This window comes from Tenrec ecaudatus, chromosome 18, assembly GCF_050624435.1.
Source record: "Tenrec ecaudatus isolate mTenEca1 chromosome 18, mTenEca1.hap1, whole genome shotgun sequence".
In the NCBI taxonomy this organism is placed as follows: Eukaryota; Metazoa; Chordata; class Mammalia; order Afrosoricida; family Tenrecidae; genus Tenrec; species Tenrec ecaudatus.
In genome coordinates, this window is record NC_134547.1 from 10,458,589 (window position 1) to 10,482,857 (window position 24,269).

General features: G+C 44.9%; 1 protein-coding gene across 5 annotated transcripts in view; it reads left to right on the plus strand.

Moving 5' to 3' along the window:
* LOC142431563 (zinc finger protein 343-like) overlaps positions 1–18,955 on the plus strand; it is a 39,430-nt gene extending 20,475 nt beyond the window's left edge. For 4 of the 5 annotated variants that reach the window (XM_075536579.1, XM_075536581.1, XM_075536578.1 and 1 more), the window contains exon 6: positions 4,754–7,341. In XM_075536579.1, coding sequence (XP_075392694.1) covers positions 4,754–6,015 — 1,262 coding nt within the window. In that variant the 3' untranslated portion in view covers positions 6,016–7,341. Of the gene's footprint in view, positions 1–4,753; positions 7,342–8,514; positions 8,810–16,925 lie in introns of those variants that run through there. The other variant, XM_075536582.1, reaches the window with a different exon arrangement.
* The last annotated feature ends 5,314 nt before the right edge of the window (positions 18,956–24,269 follow it).

Here is a 24,269-nt window from a genome sequence, read left to right on the forward strand (position 1 = left end):
GTTGTTAGGTTCCAGCTTCCAGCCAGGAAAGGGTGGTACACCTGGACTGGCCCATCTAGACCAGGTGAATTTGATTCAGCCAACGGGGTCGATGAGGATTGTGACCAAGCCTCCCAACTGCCAGGCTGGGCCGCAGCCCTGCGCATTTGTGTCTCCGCTAACCTCTATAAACCCACTGGGATCACAAACGAGGCTTCAGCATGAATTCTCTCTCCTGCGAAGCCAAGGACCGAGGCGTATTTCTCTCCCACGAGGGATCTACAAAGTCTCTAACTGGAGTGTCTGGTGCAGTTACCACAGGCACGATTCCTTTGTTCTCTGTTCGAAAACCCTGGTGAGTGCTGGAAATGCCATTTTAGGTGGAATCTCTCTTCTTGGAGTGGATTTCGACTCACGGGGACATTCTAGAATCGGTTAGAATTGCTCAGTGGGTTTCCAAGACTGGGACTCTTCACCGGAGCAGAAAGCTGAGTGGCCATGGATAACCTTGGCACATAGCTTAAATTAATTGGAACTGGTCTTTAAAGATGTAATGTGGGGAACAACTGGTGCTTAGTAGGCTTTATAGTTCTCCAGCGTTAGTTTGTAATGTCACATCAGCCCGTTTCTGTGAGCGTCCACCACTCCCCACCTGGCGGCACTGTGACTTCTCGCTCTCTCGTGTGCTTCCTGAGTGACGTTAATCTTTACAACCGTCACTCCCTCAATATACTGTAATACCGCATGGATGTGTTTAGCCAGGATCAGGGTCTAAAGTAGCCCTATTGGTGGGGATGTGTCTAAGGATATGAAATCCCAGAATTCTGGATGAGGACTGCTTTGTTGAATTTCTAGGTTGGAGGTAAGTCCGGCCTTCTATGCATATCAAGGTGTCTTTTGTTTGTTTAGTAGGGGATTACAACCCAGAAGAAGACCTTGTGGCACCTTTGTTAAGTTCTCAGCTAGTCCAGGCAAGTAAGTGGTTTTAAAAGCCTTGCCACTCCAAAGGATAGAGGTGGGGTGGGCTTCCGTAGTAATGTATGGCTTTGGAAGCCCTGTAGGGCCTCTGTAGTGTTTCCAACAGGGCTGCTGTGAGTCTGAATAGATTGAGAGCCAGTGAGTAGGTTCCGGGGCCACCCCAGGTGGTGGTAGTGGAGTGGGGATGAGATGGGGAGTCTTGATGTCTTTGTTAGGTTCCTGGGATCCTTGGCTTTCACAGGAGAAGTAATTCACGCCGGAAGCCTGGTCTGTGATCCGAGTGAGTTTTTATAAAAGATAGAAGAAGTTTCAGGTTTTACACAGGTACTCTCAGGGCACGTTCACACCTGCACGTGGAAAGCTTAGGCCAGAGAAAATCCACAGCCAGGCCAAAGAGCATCTGGAAAAAGAGAGGCTGTGGGCTTTGGATTCTGGCTTTCTCGGGGCCTCTCCTGGGAGGAGTGGTCGACGGTGCTGGTCGACTCAATTGGCTGAATTCAGTTCACCTGATCCAGATTGGGGCCCATCCAGGTATATCGCCCCCTCCTGTCTCAGAGCATGCCCAGTGGACACCCTGGTCCCTGTTCTGGCTACCTAACCTCTCGATCTTCGGTGCTTTGCTTTGTTGCATGGGATGGCAGTGAGCATGATGTTGACCTGAGATCCCGGGGAGACTGGAGACATTTGATCAGATATAAGTTTTTTGTGGAGGAGTCTTTCGGGGTCAGTATGTCAAGAACTTGACTGCTAACCAAGACGTTCTTTCAGGGCTGATAATAAACGTCCAACGTGCATACCATTCCGCTGTATGACTCATCCTCAAGGAGCTCCACTCTCCCTTCCGGGCTCAAGAAATCCAGCTCCCCTTCTCCAATGAGAGGCCCAGTCTCATGCCCAAATCCCTGACTTTATTACTCTGTGGGCTGAGAAGTCCACCACTGTGTCTCATGTTGAGGCTCCTGCTTGTGTTGCTGTTGGTGCTCCTCTTCCTCCCCTCTGGTGTCACAGCTGTTTTCAAGGTCAAGGAGATGCACATCCCAGGACAAGCTCTACTCCTGGCTCTTGCTGGTAGTCAGATTCCCCCATGGAGCTTCTGAGAGCTCATCTTCTTTGCAGCAGTCACAAGGAATCCTGTTTACAAGCACTCACCACTGAATCCTCTCAGTTTCTCCTCCCACCTTCTCTGATTTAGACCTTCAGGGAGGAGTCCTGTGTTGAAAGGTACAAGGATGATGGCTAACAGAGCCACGCCAATAATTGAGTGCTGCAGGGGTCTATCCTGTCCAGGGTTCTGTTCAACTTCTTGGTTGTATACCCTACCTGCTACAATGTTGCTTCTACAGTTGCGTTGTTTTTTCCATTACAAAACCTTCTTTCTACTCTAAAGTTCTGCTGACATGTAAGTTAATCTTTTTGTGGTCTCCCTTGGAATTCTTCAGCTTTCTTCATTTGGGGGGTGGTGGCTTCTTTTTCTAAAGATTTTTTTAAAACTTTTTTTCTAGTTAATTAATCATTATTAGTCAATATTCAGCTACTTTGGTCTTTCATTGTCTCTGTTCTATTTCTGTGTCTTTTCATGGTACAATCTATTTCTTTTTTGGGTGGGGGGGCAGTTTGGTGTGATTTATTTCTGAAACTGCCTTCATCTTCTATTTTTTAGCTGTTTTATGATATTTCTATTTTTCATTTCCATCTTTTATTTCCCTAAATTCTTCTAAAATTTTCTTCCATGTCTTCTTTCTTTCATTAATCATTCCAGAAAGTGTTTCATCAGTCTTTTTTTGTAAAACTGTTGAAAGAGACCAAATACCATTCTTATGAATTCCTTATCAGGTAGTCTACTAGCAACATTCTTCAAAAAGTGTTTCTGATGCTGCACTTAGATCATGTGTATAAGTTACTCTGGCTTATGGCTCCCTGTGAACTGGCATTGCCCTTACTTTCAGAGGTATTGTGGTGGTGACATATTTCTCCACAATGGCTGAGTGTATGTTGCTTTGGTTCCAGGTACTCCTTTGGTGGATGTGATCGAGACTGTGAGCTTGTGCACAGTTCTGTGTTCTAAAGCACAGTTGAGTATGAGTTTGGCTGGTGTTGGCCATGCCTTTGATGGAACATGAGGGATTAGGGACAAAACCCACCTGGTGGGTCTGTAGGCAATTCAAGGCGGCTGGTCTGTTGGTTGCTTGTTCCTTTCCTCTGAAGGTCGGGGTTCCAGAATCATCTAATCACTCGTGCCTTTAACAGAAATGTTCTGTTTAGCATTGCTGCCTTGTTCTCTGCCTCCACCGCACAATCTACCATATAGACTCGAGTATAAGTTGACCTGAATATCAGCCGAGGCCCTTAATTGTCCCACAAAAAACGTCATTTAAAATGTGCTGGGGAAACGTGGCTTATACTCAAGTATATACGGTATCTGATGGCAACAAGTGAACTTGGTTTCCTCTTTCAGAAGTTCCCGGGAGAAGCTCACAGTTGCACTCCACTACGAAGTATAGGTTAGTGATTGAAAGCCTGCCAGTGGCTGCACTGGAAGCCTTGTGGCACTGTGCTTCCCTCAGGAATAGAGCCCACAGGGCCCTGTGATGAAGTAATAGGAACTAAATCAACGGAAAAGCAACTTGTTAGACCATTTCCATCCTTTGACTCAGGCACTGTTGGCTTTGAATTAGAATTGACTGGATGCGATATCATTCAGTGTTGTGAGCATTGTTGTTTCTTTTAGGTACCAGGTAACTTTGTAGACACTGAGAATGGGTAAGTAAAGGTAATGCTAACAATACGTGTTCCCACTTGACTTCCCATCAAGTACAAAGAGACAGAGTACAAACAATAAGCCTTCAAAGAGTTTATTTGAAATTGACAGGTAAAATATATGAACTTCATTTCTTGTCCTAAGCCCATCCTCATGGAAGCCACAAAAAACAAACAATTAGTCTACCCCTAACCTGAGACTCATGGGCCGGTAAGTGTGTGTGTGTGTGTGTGTGTGTGTGTGTGTGTGTGTGTGTATACATTTAAATATATGTATTTAATTAATTGAAGGATACATTTTTTTATGACTTGAACAGCAAATGGAGTTAGAAAGAGGTAAGTGAGAATGATAACATTTATGCCTAATGATTTCCCGTCGATGTGGTTGTTAAATGGGGTTGAACCATTTCTGACAGCAGCCCTAGGTAGAACAGAAGAAGACGGCACCCAATCCTGCACCATTGATGCTCAGTCAAAATAAGTCTCATTCACTGGAACAAATCAGCAGGAGCATTGTCTTGTTGGAGAAATATTCTTGGGTGAATCATCATAAGTCATTTTCTGCTAAAGCTTTCCCTACCTTTCTCGAAAGCAGGTGTCCACATACTTTGACCCTCATACTGAAAACCGAGCGAATACCTTGAGAATCTGACACACGGCATGTAGGGCTTTCGATAGAAAACAGAGTTCATCAGATGGGAGACAAAAAGCAGTGTGGAGAAACCATTTATCTTTCTATAGCTTAATTTCCACTTTGACATGTGATTACTGTTGCTTGTTGTGAAGTGAATTCTGACCCAGGAGGACCACACATACACAGCAGAGGCCTGTTCCATGGAGTTTTCTAAGCTGTGTCCTATTGAAATCAGATGTCTAGGCCTGTTTGCAGAACCAATAACCTTCCAGCTAGTTATTTTCCCATTATCTATATCTCCTATCCAGGGACTCCCGCAGTCAGAGGCTGTGTGTCATGAGGGAAGGTTGATGGTCCAGGCAGGCTGATTCCTGGCTGTTCTAATGAAAAACTTTCTCTCCTCAGCAGAGACAAAGCAGGAAAGCTATCCCTCCTTCCTTTTACACATCCCTTGTCAGCAAGTCCTCAGCCAACATCTGCTTCGGGTCTCCCAGGGCTTGTGTGGTGAACATCACTTCCTTCCCAAGGGTGCCAGCCCAGGGCCTCAGAAGCAACCAGAACAGCAGGATTCTGGTCAGAGCTGCTGGAGAGAAAACACCATGAGTCAGGAGAGAGACGTCACCCCTACAGCCTTTTGTGTGAGGACAGTGGAAATAGAGACTTCAATGGAATCTTCCCACCCTACCCAGGAAGAGCCAGCAAGTCCTAGAGAGGGCCACCCAGGGGTAGGGCTGGAGCTCACCTCATCCCCAAGGGTTTCGTCTATGCAAACAGAGAGAGTCTCAAAGGAATTGGAAACCTCCGGGTTTGGGGCAGTCAACCATAGAGAAAACAGACCAGACTGTGCCCATAAGGCAGACGTGAACACAAGACAGAGATCTGTTCTTCGCGAGAAGCCCCATGTGTGCCAGGAGTGTGGGCGAACCTTTGTTTTGAAGTGCCAGCTTGCCAGGCACCATAAAACACACACTGGAAAAAAGCCACACGTGTGCCAGGAGTGTGGGCGAACCTTTGTTTTGAAGTGGCAGCTTACAGTGCACCAGAGAAAACACTCTGGGGAACAACCACATGTGTGCCAGGACTGTGGGCAAGCCTCGTTTAGGAAATCACATCTTACTGACCACCAGAAAAGACACACTGGGGAGAAGCCATTTGTGTGCCAGGAGTGTGGACGAGCCTTTCTTTGGAAGTCGAAGCTTACCATGCACCAGAAAAGACACTCTGGGGAAAAACCACATGTGTGCCAGGAGTGTGGGCGAGCCTATATGTATATGTCAGAGCTTATCACGCACCAGAAAACCCACACTGAGGAAAAATCACATGTGTGCAAGGAGTGTGGGAGAGCCTTTCATTTCAATTCAGAGCTTACCAGGCACCAGAAAATACACACGGGGGAAAAGCCACATGTGTGCAAGGAGTGTAAGCGAGCCTTCCTTTTGAAGTGGCAGCTTACCAGGCACCAGAAAAGACACACTAGGGAAAAGCCCCATGTGTGCAAGGAGTGTGGGCAAGCCTTCCCGTGGAAGTTGCACCTTAACATACACAAGAAAAGACACTGTGGTGAAAAACCACATGTGTGCAAAGAGTGTGGGCAAGCCTTCCTTTGGAAGTCTCAGATTACCAGGCACCAGAAAGTACACAGGAGGGAAAAGCCACAATTGTGCTAGGGGTATGGGAAAGCCTTTTGGAAGTCGCACCTTAACATACACAATGAAAGACACTCTGATGAAACACCACATGTGTGCCAGGAGTGTGGGCAAACTTGTAAATGGAAGTCATCCCTCCTTGAACACCAGCGGCCACACTCTGAGGCATGCCTTTAGGTGGAAATCACGTCTCTGGGAACACCAGGAAACACATACTGGGGAAAATCCACATATGTGCCGAGTGTGTGAGTGAGCCTTTAAGTGGAAATCAGGTCTTTGTACTTACCAGAAAACACCCATGGGGAAATACGCATGTGTGCAAGTAGTGTGGGCTAGCCTGTGAACCTTCCTAATGCCACGACCCTTTAATACAGTTCCTCGTGTTGGGGTGACCATATCTGCATGTGGGCGGACCCACCTGGAGACAGAGAGAGGAGCGATGTCTCGGTTCCTAAGACCATTGGAAATATGGTCTTAGGTGACCCCTGTGAAAGGGTCATTGAACCCCCAAAGGGGTCATGACCCCCAGGTTGAGAACCGCTGCAGTGGAAGTCATCAGTCCTTGAACACCAGGGGAGACACTGGTATGCAAGGCATGTATGTGCAAGGATTGTGTCTTCAAGTGGAAATCAGGCTTCCATAACACCAGGAAACCCAGGGGGAAAGCCATCTGGGTGCAAGTAGTGTGGGCAAACTTTATTTGGAACTTACAGCTCCTCACACATCAGAAAAGATTTGGGAAAGTGATTTTGTGTGACATGAGTGTGGGCGAACATTTAGGCCAAAGTCAAACCTGTGGGCCCACAGTACCACATGTGTGATGCCAAATGGTGTCAATCACAATATTAACAAAGCTACCTCTTGTGGGCCACGTATATCTCACGTTTGTCTTGTTCTAGCCAGCCATTCAGTAGAAATCATGAAGACTGACTCAAGGAATCCTAGGAAGTCATTTAGTATCTACTATATACCATAAGAATGAATACACAAAGAAAAAAATTCCTGAAGATAATTTTAAAATGCTAGCTGCAATGTTTCTTAATATAGTGGTGTCTCTAACATTCTTAAGCACATAATACATGTATGTGTGCAGTGAGTGCCAGATGGGGCAAGATATGACAAAACAATAATTTATAAATTATCAAGGGCTCATGAGGGAGGGGGTAGCGGGGAGGGAGGGGAAAAAAGAGGACCTGATGCAAAGGGCTTAAGTGGAGAGCAAATGCTTTGAAAATGATGAGGGCAATGAATGTACAAATGTGCTTTATACAGTTGATGTATGTATATGTATGGATTGTGATAAGAGTTTTATGAGCCCCTAATAAAGTGTGTGTTTTTTTAAATCCATGTTTTAAGTTCCCTGGAGTTGCTTTTAACTCGTCACTAACTTACACCGTTGTCCTGTTTGAAATTATTGTTGCAGCCACTGTGTATCAGAGGTCCAATTCTTTTTAGGTTCCCTGTTGTATACCATCCATGACATCCTCCACATGCTGGTGTTTCCTGGTAACATGTCCAAAGTGTGTGAGATGAAATCTGGCATCTTCTGCTTCTACTGAGAATCCTAGCTGAAATTTCTTTCAAGACATCTGGCGAACCTGTGATAGACATTCTTTCCATAAAATAGGCCACAAGAAAACATCGAGTACCTAACAAGAGTTATATGGCCCATTCCCTGATGGTCGCCTTTTCATGACTTCACCTTATCATTTCAACAGGAAACATGAAAACGAATGGGGTCAGTGCATCTCTGAGTAGGATTCATGTAGGAATTAGCATTTCACACTTTCCGTAGGGGAAACAGTTGAAGCATACAGTGATACATGGAAAAACTGCAAAATTGATGATGCTTCAGTGTGATTGATGGAACTATCAATGAATAACATCTTTCTCTTAAGTCACATGAACACATTAAGAAGCAACTTCCAGAAAAGCGAGCATGTCGAACGGGGCAAACATTGCTGGCGATGTCCTGTATCTGATGGCCTTCTCTCTAGGTGTGCTAAGGATGAAAAGGATATTGATCACTTCAATTATTATTGTGTACTTAATTTCTCCTTTCCGTTAATCAGTTTGTGCTGTGTTGTTGAAGGCATATATATTTATGATTGCTATGTTTTGTTGATAAATTGACCCTTGTGTCACTAATATGTACGTTTATCTCCTAACACGTTTTGTATTAATGACTTCTTTATCTGATACTGGGTTTTTGTACCTCTGCTATTTTTTTGTTTGATCTTTGTGCTAGTATTTATCCATCCTCTCCCATTCAACCTATTAGTTTGCGGGAGTCTACAGAATGTCTCAGGGAAATTGTATCCATCGGGTGATGTTTTTAAGCTCATTCTTATACTTTTTTTCTTTGTAGCATTTAGTTCATTTACATGAATTACAATTATTGAGGAGGAGTGACTTATTTATGTCATTAAAAAAATGTGGCTCAGTCTTTGTCCTTTTCCATTGTTGATTCTTCCTTTTGTGTTTTGATGGTGTGTTCCTTTTGTGTACATGCTCTGTTAGGCTTGACCCTGGAGAGAAGAAAGCCAGAGAGACTTGTATACGTATGTATGTAGAGAGAGGTTGTAACAAGAACTGGCTCACACATCATGAAGGAGACCTCACATTGCCTGGGGTCACTCCTTGAAGAGGGGGTCGATGGGAAGAGACCACCACTTGAGGCAATACAACGTGGAGACAAGGCTGGGTCAAAACAATCGACCCTCATAGGAATGGAAGGGGAACCTAGCGGTCAAATCAAGCTATGACCAGGGAGAGGAGCGTCTACATTTTGGAGGAGACGCCGATACTTCTGTTGGTGAGTACTGTGGGTCGTTGGGAGAGAAGTCGTTGCCTATCAGGAAAGGATGCTAAACAAAGATTGTAGGGAACCTAGGAGGGCAGTCATCCAGATTTTATTTGTTTTTGTGTGTATGTGACAAATTAAAATTTATTGAGACTCATACTTTGTACTCTCCACGTTCTGATTATTAACGGGTGTTTTGCTGCCATATATTCTCATTTTGAGTCATGTCTCCTCTGTCAATCAGGGTTCTAAAATCGCTGCTGGATCTTTATCATTAAGGTGGGCTCTGCTTTAAAGGGGAATTCTTCCCCAGTCATATTTTGAGTGTCTTCCAACCTAAGTTGCTCATCTTTCACCTTTTATTGGACAATGTTTCCCTTATATTACGTGTTTTAATAGATACTTTTCCCCCAGAATTAGTATTCATAATTTCAGTCTGCCAACATCTGTCTACCATGGTTGATCATGCTGATATTTGAATTTTAGTAGCATAATTTCTAGCATTATAGCATCACACAAGCCACCGTATTATGGCAAAGTGGCAGGTGACTGGTGGTTTATTTATTTTTTAACTCATTTTATTGGGGGCTCATATGACCCTTATCACAATCCATACATTCATCAATTGTGTAAAGCACATTTGTACATTCTTTACCTCATCATTCTCAATACATTTGCTCTCCACGTAAGTCCCTGGCATCAGCTCCTCAATTTTCCCCCTCCCTCCCTGTTCTCCCCTCCCTCATGAACCCTTGATAATTTATAAATTATTATTTTGTCATGTCTTACACTGTTCGACGTCTCCCTATACCCACTTTTCTGTTGTCTGTCCCCCCAGGGAGGAGGTTATATGTAGATCCCTGTAATCGGTTCCCCCTTTCCACCCCACCCGCCTGGTACCGCAACTGTCACCACTGGTCCTGAAGGGATCATCTGTCCTGGATTCTCTGTGTTTCCAGTTTCTATCTGTACCAGTGCACATCCTCTGGTCTAGCCAGATGTGTAAGGTAGAATTGGAGTCATGATGGTGGGGAGGAAGCATTTAGGAACTCGAGGAAAGTTGTATGTTTCATCATTGCTACACTGCACCCTGACTGGCTCGTCTCCTCCCCGAAACCCTTCCATAAGGGGATGTCCAGTTGCCTACAGATGGCCTTTTGGGCCCTACTTCACACTCCCCCTCTTGCTAGACACTATGCGAATACGTTTCTACCCAATCCTCAGGGAAGCACACCATGGTTGAAGCACTATGACAAACATGGATGCTGATGCCGAGGACAGCATGGCTTACCCAGGGGAGACACTGCAAGAATTTAACGTAGAGGCCTTGCAGAATGAACTGAGTCCTACATCAGAATTACCTGCACTGTTAGCCCAAGGACTGGGCCACTAGAAGGGGAGAAGAAACTGTGGATGCCCCAAACCTGTGGAAGTGGTGGTTATTGGGCCTTGAGGGGAGCCCCCAGCTTGGGTGGGTGTCCAATGGAAAGAGACCCAGAATCTCCATATGTTTAGTTCCTCCATGCTCCTCTTAAAGTGACATGGCAGGTTTTGAGTTGTTGGATAGAGACTTGAACTTGGAAGAACTTATCCAGGAAGTTTGCTTCTGTTACAAACCCCCAACCCTAGGGTAAACAGTGCGATCCAATGGGAGATCAAACTGTGAAGCAGCAACGCAGGGGTTGTGGCTCACAGTGGAACTGGATTTGCATAGACTTCTCATGCCTACAGTGTCTAGAGTGATGAGTCACTGGAAAAATTGATGATGTTACAAGTGCAATTGCCTTATACCCCAGGGGAATGGTTGACAAGATTTTACGTTAATGATCCTGCCTCTAGTTTGCTTGATTTTGTTGTCTGCTTATTGGTTTGTTGATGCTGTTAGGGTGGTAGATCTTATGGGGTTTTGAATTTGTCATCATACGACCACTATTGTAATGCTGAGTCAGGCGTAGCCCAGGGACACGCAGATGGATTCTGGGTCCCCACATGACTCTAGCTCCAATCCCAGTACAGTTAGTTCTGACAAAATGGCCCTACTGGTGAACACTGCAGATAAGGGTGCTACAGCAAAGTGTGGTGAAGAAAGCAGATGGTGCCCAGCTACCAATCTGAATAGTTTCTGGGATCTTAAAGGCATCCTCTAAGCAAGGAGTGAACTAAGCCCACATGGAAGATACACACAGGCTTGTGTGATCCAAAGATGATGATAATACAATTCAAATATGAAGAAGGGAAAAGTATCAAAGTTAACATTGAAAACATCCAATTTGTGGAAGGTCATGGAGGCCTGAGTGCCCAAACCCATCTTCCGAGTGTCTAGTTAGATTAAGCTGCTGGCAAATCCCCTGGAACCACGGGCAATGGTCTGGAACAGCCTTTCTATCAAACATAAGCCAGTGTAATCCTGATGATACTGATCTCACTTGATACTTGGTTAGTTGACACCCCCCCACTAGACCCTACCTAAATTTGTTCTAGGTGAAAGGATCCCTTGATTGTTCCAAAAACTTCCTCCTTGGCTTTTTAAAAACTGATGGCGGTCCATTTTTCTTAATTGTGTTTTTATGTTTATAGTTGTATCGCAACCACTTCATTTCACGTTTGTCCTTTATTGTTTCTGTTGGATTTACCAGTTTCGGAAGCACAGGAGTGAATGCATAGTGATAATAACTGATGCAAGGGTTCGGAGGGGGGAATGTGAAGGGGAATGTGGGGGTGGGTAGGGTAGATGAGGGGATTTCAGGAGTAAACAGTGAAGGTGGGAGTGGAGGGAGCACTAGAACTGAATGTGATTACACAATTCATTTTAAAGGCAATTTAATTATGTGGGCGGGGAATAAAAGAAACTTCTGAAATTGTCATTTTTGTACATTTTGTACATTTTTGTACATTTTGTACAAGATATGATTGAACTACGGAATTGTGTGATATGTGGATTAAGTGTCAATAAATTGTAGAAAATGGAAAAAAAACAACAAAGGAATAAATGGCTGACACAGTTGACAAAGTGTGTTCATCGAGGTTGGTTTGAGTATGTGGGTCAGGAATTAGCTGCAAGAAGAACCAATAAGCCCACAGGCTGGTGGATGCCTTTGAGTGCTTGCTGATGAAGAACAAGGGTTGCAGCCTTCTGTATGGGTGTATTACAACTCACTGTAGAAGAAGCAAAGTTCTACCATGTTGGAAAGCCAGGATGTCACTTCGAGGCTGTGTTGAATCTGGCACAAGCATTGCATTTCCCATCACCATCCCATGCATATGCAAATTACTTATTAAGTGACAAGGATGAATGAAGAGTCGATGCATTTTGATTGGTTGTGCTGGGGAAGACTATTCAAATTACCACAGGCTGCCAAAAGAACAGCCTGCCTATTCTTAGCTCCTGACATTTGTCCATCCAATTTCCTTTTTTTTTTTCCAGCATCATTGTTTTTATCATGGCATTGACTAACCTTCTAGTGTCTTTTATCTCCTATAAGCCATGGTCCCATTATTCCGTTTCATAGAGCGGTCCCGGGGTATGTGTATTCTCAGCTTCCGTAGCAGTTCGCACCAACTAATCTAGTAACTACGGTAATTCCTGTCATGAATGAAACAAGCGATGTAATGCTCCATTGGCTCCAGGCAACGTGTTTCTTATTGCTCTAAGAGCTCCTGTCCTCCAGTCTCCTGGAAGGTTTCTGGCTTTGGGAACATCCTGCACCCAAGACACCTCTTCCTAGAACAAGGAGCCTCGGTCAGGAGTCTTGGCTGATGACCAAAAGTGGTGGTAGATTAAGCAAATTTGACACCCCCGGAGGTCTGTGCTGTTGATTTCAGAGACTTGGCTGTGGGGTGTTCAGGGGAGAATATGCAATGCTGGAACTGACCCCACTTGAGATGGTGTATTCTGTAGCCTTTATTAGCAGATTATAGTGGATAGTGTCCAGACAAGGGAGGGGCTGTCATTCTCTGATGGAGGGAAGTTTGTCTCGTTACTATCACAGTCCCCAGATTCTCTCAATAATTTCATGACTATGGATGTAGGATTTTCTCAAAAAAGCCCTCTTTATACCCATACCAACCTCTGTGTTAATTTCTGCAAGTAGCAGAAGAGCGCTTTGCACTGTTGTGAATTGACCCTTGGGAATCTCTATCCTGACTCAACAACCCTATGGAGCTGGTAGAACTACCCCTGAACTCTTTCCAGGAGCAGAAAGCCTCATCTTTCTCCTGTAGAGATGCTGGTGGTTTCGAACTACTGACCTGGTGGTTAGCAGCCCAATGCATAACACATTATGCCACCAGGGCTTCAGGGATCTCTATCCTATTGGGTTACGTTTACAACAGCTTGAAGAAGTAGAAAGACAGAAACTGATCATCAGAAGGGAGGTCACTGCAAGGGGTCTTTCTTAATTTGCTGCATCCTTCACACTGACAGTGTCATTGGATTACATGCTGCCATGCTCCAAATGGACCCCTTGGGGGCTGCCTTGACTGAAGAGCAGACATGTGGGGCCTTTTTCTTGGTGCACGTAGTGGGTGTGGTGGGGAAGGAAGGAAACATTTTACTTGAGTTGCTTTGACTCGGCTGCAACAAGTTTTGGTGGGTCGAGTGGGAATCCACATCAACAGCCCATAATGACTTCAATGAGATGAAAGTCACACGTACCTTCACTATGCAATTTTACCAGTGTGGACACTTTATATCCCTGCCATTGCACTCTGTATTTGTTGTCTCTGTTTGAAACAGTCCTTGGGTTGGTTATAGAGATCAGATACTATTCAAGATACTGAGATTCACCAGGCAATACTAGGTGACTATTCAGGATCAGAAATAACTCTTCAATCAAGAGAGCCTACTCTCAGCCCAGAGGAATTCCTGAGAGCTGCGTGAAGATTGAACATGGTAGTGAGACAGGAGGAAAGTAAAAGGACATAGAGGAAATAACTAGGAGGCAAAAGACATTTATAGGGGTATAAATATAGACAAGTACATATGTAAATATATTACTATATAACGATAGGGATATAGGTATACGTACATATATTTATGTTAAGTATCAAGGTAGCAGATGGACATTGAGCCTCTACACCAAGTCCTCTCTCAATGCAAGAACACTTTGTTCTAATAACCCGACATTCTATGATGTTCACTTTCTGGACATGATCGCCAGAGACAAAATGGGTACATAAGTAAATGTGGTGACAAAAGCTGATGGTGCCCAGCTATTAGAAGATATAGTGTCTGGGGTCTTAAAGGCTTGACGTTAAATAAGTGGCCATCTAGCAGGGAAGCAACAAAACTCACATGGAAGAAGCACACCAGCCTATGTGATCAAGAGGTGTTGGTGGGGTTAGGTATCAAGCCTCAGAAGACCTAAAACAATCATATACATGCAAATGAGAGGGGTTGGAGTGGAGATTCAAAGCATATCTGTAGACAATTGGATGTCTCTTCACAGAAGGGTCACAGGAAGGGTGAAGTATAGCCCCGACGAAACACCCACCATTCCTCTTCTTTAATGCTCCCCCCCCCCCACTATTATGACCCCAGTTCTACCTTACAAATCTAGGAAACCAGAGCATGGACACTGGTACAGACAACAGCTCTTGATTCACCAGATCCAGGAAAGATAAACCAATCTATCAGGAACAATATCAGGAGTAGTGATACCATGAGGATAGGGGCAAATGGGGGGCAGGGGGAAGAAGGGGAACCAATTACAATGATGGACGTATAACACACACACACACACACCTGAGGGGGACAAACAACAGGAACATGGGTGAAGGGAGACTGGATGGTGTAAGATATAAAAATAATTCCCTAATGCAAGAATACTTTCTTCTATTAAATTGGCATTCTATGACGCTCACTTTCCCGACAACCGCTGAAGACAAAGCGGGTGAATAAGCAAATGTGAAGAAAGCTGATGGTACCCGGCTATCAAAATATATAGCATCTGGGGTCTTAAAAGCTTGATGGTAAACAAGCGGCCATTTAGCTCAGAAGCCACCAAGCCCACATGGAAAAAGCACACCAGCCGGTGTGATCACAAGGTGTTAAGGGGATCCGGTATCAGGAATCATAAGAACAAAAAAATTTACCATAATGAATGGGGTGTGTGTGTGCGATGTGGAGACCCAAAGCCCATTTGTAGGACACTGGAGATCCCCTTGCAGAGGGGTCTTGGGGAGGAGACGAGCCAGACAGGGTGCGACGTAGCAACAATGAAAAATACAACTTTCCTCTAGTTCCTAAATGCTTCCTCCCACCCACCCCCACTATCATGATCCCAATTCTACCTTGCAAGTCTGGCTAGACCAGGGGATGTACACTGGTACAGATAGGAACTGGAAACACAGGGAATCCAGGACAGATGATCCCTTCAGGATCATGTGAGTGGCGGTACTGGGAGGGTGGAGAGAGGGTTGGAAAGGGGGAACTGATTACAAGGATCTACATGTGACCTCCTCCCTGGGGGACGGACAACAGAAAAGTAGGTGAAGGGAGACGTTGGACAGGACAAGATATGACAAAATAATAATTTATAAATTATCAAGGGCTCATGTGGGAGGGGGGAGTAGGAAGGGAGGGGAAAAAATGAGGACCTGATGCCAGGGGCTTAAGTGCAGAGGAAATATTTTGAGAATGATGAGGGCAGTGAATGTACAAATGTGCTTTACACAATTGAAGTATGTATGGACTATGATAAGAGTTGTATGAGCCCCTAATTAAAAAAAAATTCCCAACCTCCCCCCCAAAATTTATCAAGTATTCATGAGGGTGGGAAGGGAAAAAAGGTACCAGAACTAACATGAAGGGCTCAAGTAAAGAGAAAATGTTTTGAAAATGATGATGGCAACATGTGTACCAATGTGCTAGATACAATTGATGAATGGATTGTTATAAGAGCTATAAGAGAGTCTAATAAAATGGTTTATTTTTTTTTAAAGTTGCTGTAATCCACTGTAAAGGTCATCCAACAGACATGGGTCTTGTCATTCAAGACAACAAATTAACATACCAGGCAGCCAAAAGGTACTAAGATAAACAAAGAAAACTGAAAAGCTACCCAAGTAGCCCAATTTCTGTTGGCCCCTGAATTACCTCAACCTCCTTCCTACAGAACAGAGAAAAATGAATGGGTCCAGTCAGGAGAGATCAGGACCCCAGAAGAATGGTGACAGCTACCTGACATAAGGCTCTTTGTTCCTGGAACTTATGGAGTTACCAGTTACTGAAGCACCTATACAATCTAACCCACTGTGGAAAGACGGCTCTAGAAGCCACCCTTAGCAAATCCATCTTCATCGCCAAGCTTCCAACCCTGTGTATACAAACCACGCGGTGGTCCATCACCTGTGGGAAGAACAATGCCAAACAAGGCCAAAGCCCTCCACAAGGAATCCGTCTGCAGAAGTCAGTCCCTTTGAAAACTTAAAAGTAGACGTAACTGAAATCACTCCCCGTAAAGATCCAAAGACACCCTGTTCTTGTCTGTGCCTACTCAGGGTGAACTGAAGCATGCCTCACCTGGAGTGAAACAGAGAAGTAGTTGAAGCACTACTACAGAATGGACTTCTTATGTCTGTATCGTCTAACAATGGGCCAGACTTGGGAGCAAAAGTTGTCCAAACCCAGCAGAACTGCTAAAGATTAAGTGGAACCTGCACCCTTTCAACTGACCCCAAAGCTCAGGAAAAGTCGAATGCACGGTTCGAATCCTTAAAACCAATATGGCCAAGTTCTGCCAAGACACGGGCTTTCCATGAATAGATGTCTTGCCTCTAGCTTTGTTACACGTCAGATGGCTTCCCCAAGTTTCAGGGTATTCCGCATGCATTTGAAATCCTAAATGGCAGGCCTCCCCCAGTTATTCCTAAACTGTCCCCAAAGTCCCCGTGTTAAGGGAAACAAAGCTTTACAGTCGCCTGCAAGCTCTGGGGAGAGCCAACCCATGTATCACCTTGAGGTGTGAGAGCGCACCCTGATAAACTTAGGGAATTGGGTCCATCCCTGTCAGCCTGCATACATGGTGTGGGTCAAAGCCAGTGGGGGGGGGGGGAAGGCCTTGATAATTGGTGTGGACAGACCCATATTCAGTGGTCCTAACCACCCTCCCTTTTGTTAATGTTGCAGGCTTTACTCCCTGGAAACACCATTCCAGGGTCCAGTGAGCAGACTCGTATGGCGACTGTGTCGTCTACCAGAACATCAACCACCTACTGTGCCTCACTCTCGGGAAAACTGCCTGCCAGCCCGACCCCAAACCTTGATGTCAGCCAGACCATCCGAGCCTCTGCCCTACTATCCAGCACCCCTGGTCCTCATCTGCCTCCTTGGACTGACCCTATGTGTTGGACTCACAGCCTCTGAATGGACTATTTGCCAACACCTTTACGTAGGGTGTGTTTACTTGACTGGCATTGGATGTTTGCTCCTCTTAATGTGTGGACTCAACTATGAGTCTTTTTGTCCTCCTTGTAAGTCCTCTTCTCCATGCCCCACTTGCTCCCCCTGCAGTGCTGTAGGGCCTACACATCGTCCAGTTTGCTCACATTCTGCTTTTCATGCTGTCGCCATTGAGCCCTGACCCTAGCTCTTTTGGTAGTCTGCAGTATTTCACAACCACCGGACAAAGTACTGTTGCCTCCCTTTATGACTCGTGTACAAGAAGAGGTTCAGTCTGTTGGACAAACCCAGACTCAGACAGGACTCTCAGAGGGAGGTGGGTTATCAGGAAAGCAACCGACGCAAGTTCAAAAAGAAGTTGGAAAGCAGTTTATTAAGAGTCCGTCATTACGCTCAGCCAGTTAATTACAGAGAACTTGATCTTTCTAAATGGAAAAGCCTCTTAGATCCACTGGACATAGGCCTGCCGATTTTTATGCAACCTTAACACCACCTATCAACTTTTTAGTGATTTCATCCTCCGGAGCAGTGGTTCTCAACCTTCCTAATGCCATGACCCTTTCATACAGTTCCTTATGTTGTGGTGACACACACCCCCCTCAACCATAAAATTATTTTTGCTACTTCTTAACTGTCATTTTGCTACTGTTATGTATCGGGCAGCCCCTGTGAAAGGGTCATTCGACCCCCCCCCCCAAAGAGGTCGTGACCCACAGGTTGAAAACCGCTATGTTATGGGAATGGGTTATCTGCCTGAAGGTTGTCTGCTGTGGAGAACAATCAGATCCTATTGTCCACCCCACTGTAAGTGTGACCTTCTGATCGAGCATCGATTGTTCCCTGCAGAAGAGCTCTGGCTCACCTAAGGTCAAGCCAGTTCAGGGATGACCATCTGAACTCTAGGAGCTGCCCATCTGTGACATATGTGCCTCCCTGCCATGTGTATGCCCCTACTACCTCGCCTTCCTCTTACGTGTATTCCTCTAGTACATAGCCTCCCTATAATGTGCATGTGTGACATGGGTTCAGTGTGCGGTGATTACAGAAGCCTGTTGGAGAACACATTCCATGAAAGAGGTGAGCCCTTGCATTGCCTTGCCTGATATTTCTTTAATTTACCTTTGAATTACCCAGTTCCCCTTAGGAGCCCTTTGGTTGTGGAGGTTCATCGCTGACAAATAGAAATTATCAATGGGTAACTGGAAAAGACAAAGAAAAATATCCTAAAAGGCTCAGACTTAGAAAACGAAAAAGGAAGAACATGCTTAGCATATTTCAAATGGAAAGGAACAGTTCAATCACCTTATTGCAATATTGAAAGCGGGTATGGGCAATCACTGAACCACGTAGGAAGCATCGAAAGGAGACGGAAATAATAAACAGTATAACCGAAAGAAGTAGTTGACATCCATACGTTGTGAGAAGTAGCAAGTGATCAACAACAAATGATGCTGAAGGTAGAAGTCGAAAATAATGGGCAAAAGATGGCTCCAGGAATTTCTACAATACCAATTAGTTTCAACAAGCAGATGCAGCTCTGGGAACACACTTTTGTCTACCCCAAGAAATTTGGCGACAGGTCCTGAGACAAACTCGCACTAGCCACTGCCGAATGACCTGCGTCCTTCCTCCTCCCAGTTCGAAAAGTCCCCGTAGTGATTGATTTGAGAAGGTGCTCTTATGTTCTCGAGATCAGAGCATTGTAATGAGTGATATTGTTCCTCGTGATGTTGTAACCAGAATATAACTCTTTTATTTTATTAACCAGATGTATCATCCATGCTGTGCCCTGTAACACTCACTAACTCTGAAAATGAATCATTCATTTTGCTTTCTGCTTCTAAGTTACCAAGACTCTTCTAAATTGTCAAGGGATTAGAGTGGCTCTCATTCACGTGAACCCGCAACATACTGGTGCTTTAGCCTGGTTCCTCCGCCTGGCAGCTGCTCCTGGAAATGCGGGGCCTCTAGGAGAGGCGCCCCCTGATAAAATGTTCAGGGTTCCAGACTCCTCCTCTCCCAGTTGAGCGGCTGCCTGGGGACTCTGGAATTCGGCTTGAGTCTTCTGCCTAAAATCTCCGGAGATATTTCTGTCTGTGAGGCTGGTCTTGTCTGCTTGGCTAGAGGTGGGGATCAGAGGTGACCATAACACTCCTTAGCCTCTTCTGGCCAGAATGCCGCTGGGGAAGTCTGGTACCTTGTTAAGGGGGCTGCTTGTCTGTGCAAGCCACTACTTAACAAGTCTGGGAAATCTGGTTAGCCATGGCTGGCTGTCTTTTTGCGGCAATTGGCTGTCTTTTTGGTCTTTTTGTGTTGTCTGTCTGGTTGTTTGTCTTTTTGCGCATGAGCATCTTTATGTTTCCCCTTCAACCCTCTGTCTCTCCTCCCTCCCGGTGACTGGGCTGCTAGCAATTAGCCTCCCCAGTCACAGACCTGACTCATTGCCATCTGGACAAAAAGTTTTCTTAGGACCGCTATTATCTTTTTGTTTGTTGTTAGGTTTAAATTATTGGCTAAAAGTTAATCAAGACAAAACATTTTTGTTTTATCAATTTAAAACCTTCGTGTGGTATTCTTTTTTAAAGAACCTGCAGTGATTTGATCCACAAACCTGGGATTTGGACGGACTAAGTGAATAAATAGATCATTCATCTAACTTACCAGGGCACGTGGCAGAAGTTTAAGCCTTGGGAGGTAGGTTTCTTTGTGTTTCTGCTTTTGTTTTTATTGTAAAAATGAATCACAATTTTAAAAAGCTTAAACAGCAAAAGTTGGGTTTGGTTTTCGGTTTTTCTGGTTTTCAGTTCTCTGAGTACAATCCTCCCTACCCGCCCCCCCACCCCCACCCCCCCACCCTCCACCCCCCACCCCCCACCCCACCCCCCCATAACTTCTTGTACTGCTCTTTTTATGCTGCCTCCGAAGATCTTTTGCCTTTTCCCAGTTTCGCTTCCATCTGCTTTGCAGTGTTGTTGGCAGTAGATGGCCTGTCGAGCTCTGTGTCTTGGTGGCAGGACTTTTGAGTAGTTTCGCCCAGAGGTTGGGGAACCGGAATGGGCTCTTGAATGGGTAATTAATCTTTGCTTCCAAGAAACACTTTGTAAGTTGAGCCCATAAAAGGAGCTTTTCTTTCCTCTGGTCTCTTTCCTGGTAACTGTTTGTATTTTCTCTTCATTGGAAGGGGATTAAATGGTTTTGATTTTTTTTTTAATTAGGTAGGTGCGTGTTTGCATCTAATTAAAGCGCTCACCTGCAGGTCAGCCAGGCACCTGAATGATTTCACTTTAAGTGGAACTTCCCTTCTTATTTGTCTGCATCCTACTGAGAGGGTTAAAAATCAGCCCAGCTACACCCCCCTTTAAAGTGTCGGTCTCCTTCTCTGTGGAATGCGGTCTCCTGCATCTTTGCTTAATTCTTTTGGTTATCTTTTGGGCCACACACTTTGGCAGCTCAGTGTCTCTGACTTTCTGTACAAGAGCTTTCTGCCACTGCAAAACGCTCTCTCCTCGCCTGGCTGCTCAGGGTGTTCTCTGGAAGACGCCCGGTTCCGCCCGTGCTACAGAATCTCTTAGGAAAATGGACAAGTATCTGTGGGGAGTCTAAGCCCTTCCTGTCAATTGATCATATGTAAATATAGGTTGAAGCAGAAGAATATTTTTTAAAAGTCCAGGTGAGCCAAAACATGAGCTGAACATATCCCACCTTAATTTTGAGAAAATGTTTAGAGAAGGCTTGACACATTGAACACTATTGACAGAAGACCTAAGGAGCGATGGGATGACATCAAGATCATACAGGGACTTCGAGCAAGATGCTGACTGCGTAACACACACCATAGAGACTCCACAGAAATGAATGCAGGAGAGCCACTGAGAGGGACATTCCACTCTTCCAGGTCAGAGGAGGATCATCATAAAGTAGACAAAGATCCATTAGGGTTTGAAGAGCTATGGGCTTTTGGTTTACCACTTCGGAGGCCAGCGAGGGCTTAGCCTTAGCCCAGCCACAGTGTCGGCCAGAGCCGGGCTCCTTTGGCTGGCCCACGGGCTTTACTTCAACAAAACCACAGACAGTTGCTGCCTTTGGACAGGGTTTAAATCCCTCCAGCCCCAAAGCCAGGCAATGTGGAGTTATGCAAGATATGAGGGAAGCAATACAGAAAAAGGATGAAATGATAGAAGAGATTGAGGCCATGGACATGCACCAAAGGGAAATACAAGACCTAAGGGGTGAGACAAAAAAAAAAAAAAGACAGTAGCAAATTCACAGACTCATTCAAAAATGAGGGGGAAAGAAAGGAGAAAAAAGACAGGGGTAGCAGGGAACAGGGCACTAACCCACCCAAGGGGAGGATATTGTTTATATCTCCACAGGAGAGGGAGAGAGGGACCAGATTTCAACCTGGTGAGCCAAGACGTGAATGCAGCATAAAGCAGGGAACCATGCCAGCATGAAGCAGGGAACCAATAGAGAGGTCTGTGGGCCCAGCCCCAATCCCAACTATGTGGCTACCCATCCCTACCACCCCCAAAGAATGCACTTCAGAGGACAGCACTGAAGCTGCAGCTCAGGGAGAGGGGCACCTCTGATGAGAGCACACAGGAGCAAATGAAGAGGGAAGGAGAGAGAGTGGAACACATCCTGGCCCACCAAGCCCCAAGGATAATATTCCAGCTCAGAGCAGCCACTGTACAGAGAGGACCATAGGGCAAGCCACACCATAAGGCATGACATCCCTCTAGACCCATATCACTATGAGGGACAACACTGGATTTGACCCCATCACACTGGGGTGAAACACTAAAGGCAAGCAACAGAGCAGCAAGGGGAGCAAAGCAATGAAGTTCTAGGGAATACCAAAAATAGACTGGTACCCCATCAGGCTCCCCATCAGGCTCCACCAGATAACACTCCTAAAGATCAACAAACAGACCTGGAACTATTTATTGGCTTTTCTTTTTTATCGTTGTTGCTTTGTTTTCTTTTGTTGTTTTGTGCTTATTTTTGTCTCTGCATGTCTATCTAGATAAGATCGGCAGGATAAACAATCCGGAGAAGAAAACAACAGGACCGATGATTCTGGGGGGACACGGGAGAGGGGAAGGCAGGGGAAAGGAAAGGGAGTGTTAACCCAGGGACAAGGGAAAACTAAGTGATCTAAAAAAATCAATGGCAAGGAAGGTATAGGATGACTGGTGGGGCTTGATCAAGAGCAATGTAGCCAAGAGGAATTACTGAAACCCAAATGAAGGCTGAACATTACAGTGGGACAAGAGGAAAGTAAAAGGAAATAGAGGAAAGAACTAGGAAGGAAAGGACATTTACAGAGGTCTAAATACAGGCATGTGCATATGCATATATATATAATGATGGGGAAATAGATCTATGTGCATATATTTATAGGTTTAATATTAAGGTAACATATGGGCCTCTATTCAAGTACCCTTCAATGCAAGAACACTTTGTTCTAATAACCCAACATTCTGTGATACTCACCTTCCCGACGGGATTGCTGAAGTCAAAATGGATGCATAAGAAAATGTGGTGAAGAAAGCTGATGATGCCCAGCTATCAAAAGTTATAGCATCTGGGGCCTTAAAAGCTTGAAGATAAACAAGTGGTCATCTAGCAGAGAAGCAAAAAAGTCCACATGGAAGAAGCACACCAACCTGTGTGATCATAAGGTATTGGTGGGATCAAGTATCAGGCATCAAAGACCCAGAACAAAAAAGTATATCAATGTGAATGAGGGAAAGCATGGAGTGGAGACCCAAAGCCCATCTCTAGACATTTGGACATCCCTTTACAGAAGGATCACAAGGAAGAGATGAGCCAGTCAGGATGCAGTATAACACCGATGAAACATACAACTTTGCTCTAGTTCCTTAATGCTTCCTTCCACCCCCCACTATCATGACCCCAATTCTACTTTATGAATCCAACTAGACCAGAGCATGTACACTGGTACAGATAAGAGCTCACAACCCTGGGAATCCAGGACAGAATACCCCCTCAGGACCAATTAAGAGAGTAGTGATACCAGGAGGGGGAGGGGAAGGTGGGGAGAAACAGGGAATTGATCACAATGATCTACATATAACCCCGTCCCAGGGGGACAGACTATAGAAAAGTGAGTGAAGGGAAACCATCGGTCAGTCATGAAATATATATATATATATATTATCAACGGTTCATGATGGAAGGAAGGTGGGGGAGGGGGTAAATGAGCTGATACCAAGGGCTCAAGCAGAAAGAAAATGTTTTGAAAAATGATGATGGCAACAACATATGTACAAATATGCTTATCACAATGGATGGATGGATGGTGATGAGCTGTAAGAGCCCCCAATAAAATGATTTCTTTTAAAAATTTGACATTTTTGGAAACCTAAAGTTATATCTGTGATCTGCCTTAGAAGCTATATCATAGTCAGATTCAAAATTCAAGCATGTTTTTGTTTTACTCTTTAATTGCAAAAATATAACCGACAACAAGTAGGAAAGCATATAGCTATGAAAGAGAGTAGAAGAACCCTTTCTTCATGATAATGAACTCCTAGAATTGGCCAGCAGCTCTAGGATATATGCTTGCCCCCACCCCCACCCCCAAAATGCCTCTGAAACTCTTAGAGGCAGGTTAGCTTAACCAAGAAACTCTGGAATTCCAGCTCTGCTTTTTGTCAGGAGTTTAGGAATACTTCTGCATCATCATTCTGCACCAAGAGAAGCTAATAGAGTCCTCACAGAGTGGGCGTATATGAAGGAGTGTTTGGTGATTTGGGGTCACTCGGGACATTGCTCGGTGCTGTGCCATCCTCACAATTGTTGTTTGAACTCAATGTTGCAGGATACTGTATTAATCCATCCCTTGGAGAGTCCTCGTTTTCTCTTCCCTCATTGAATGCCAAGCAAGTGTGTTGTTTATAACAATTTTCTGGTACTCTGGGAGAGATTAATTAGCCTAAGACCCAGAAGAACTCCTGTTCTAAAGTTCTGGGACGCGAGAAAGGAGTGGGCGCTGCTTTTAAAGCTCTGGACCCAGGAGCAAGCGTGCTTACAGAATCAGAAAGC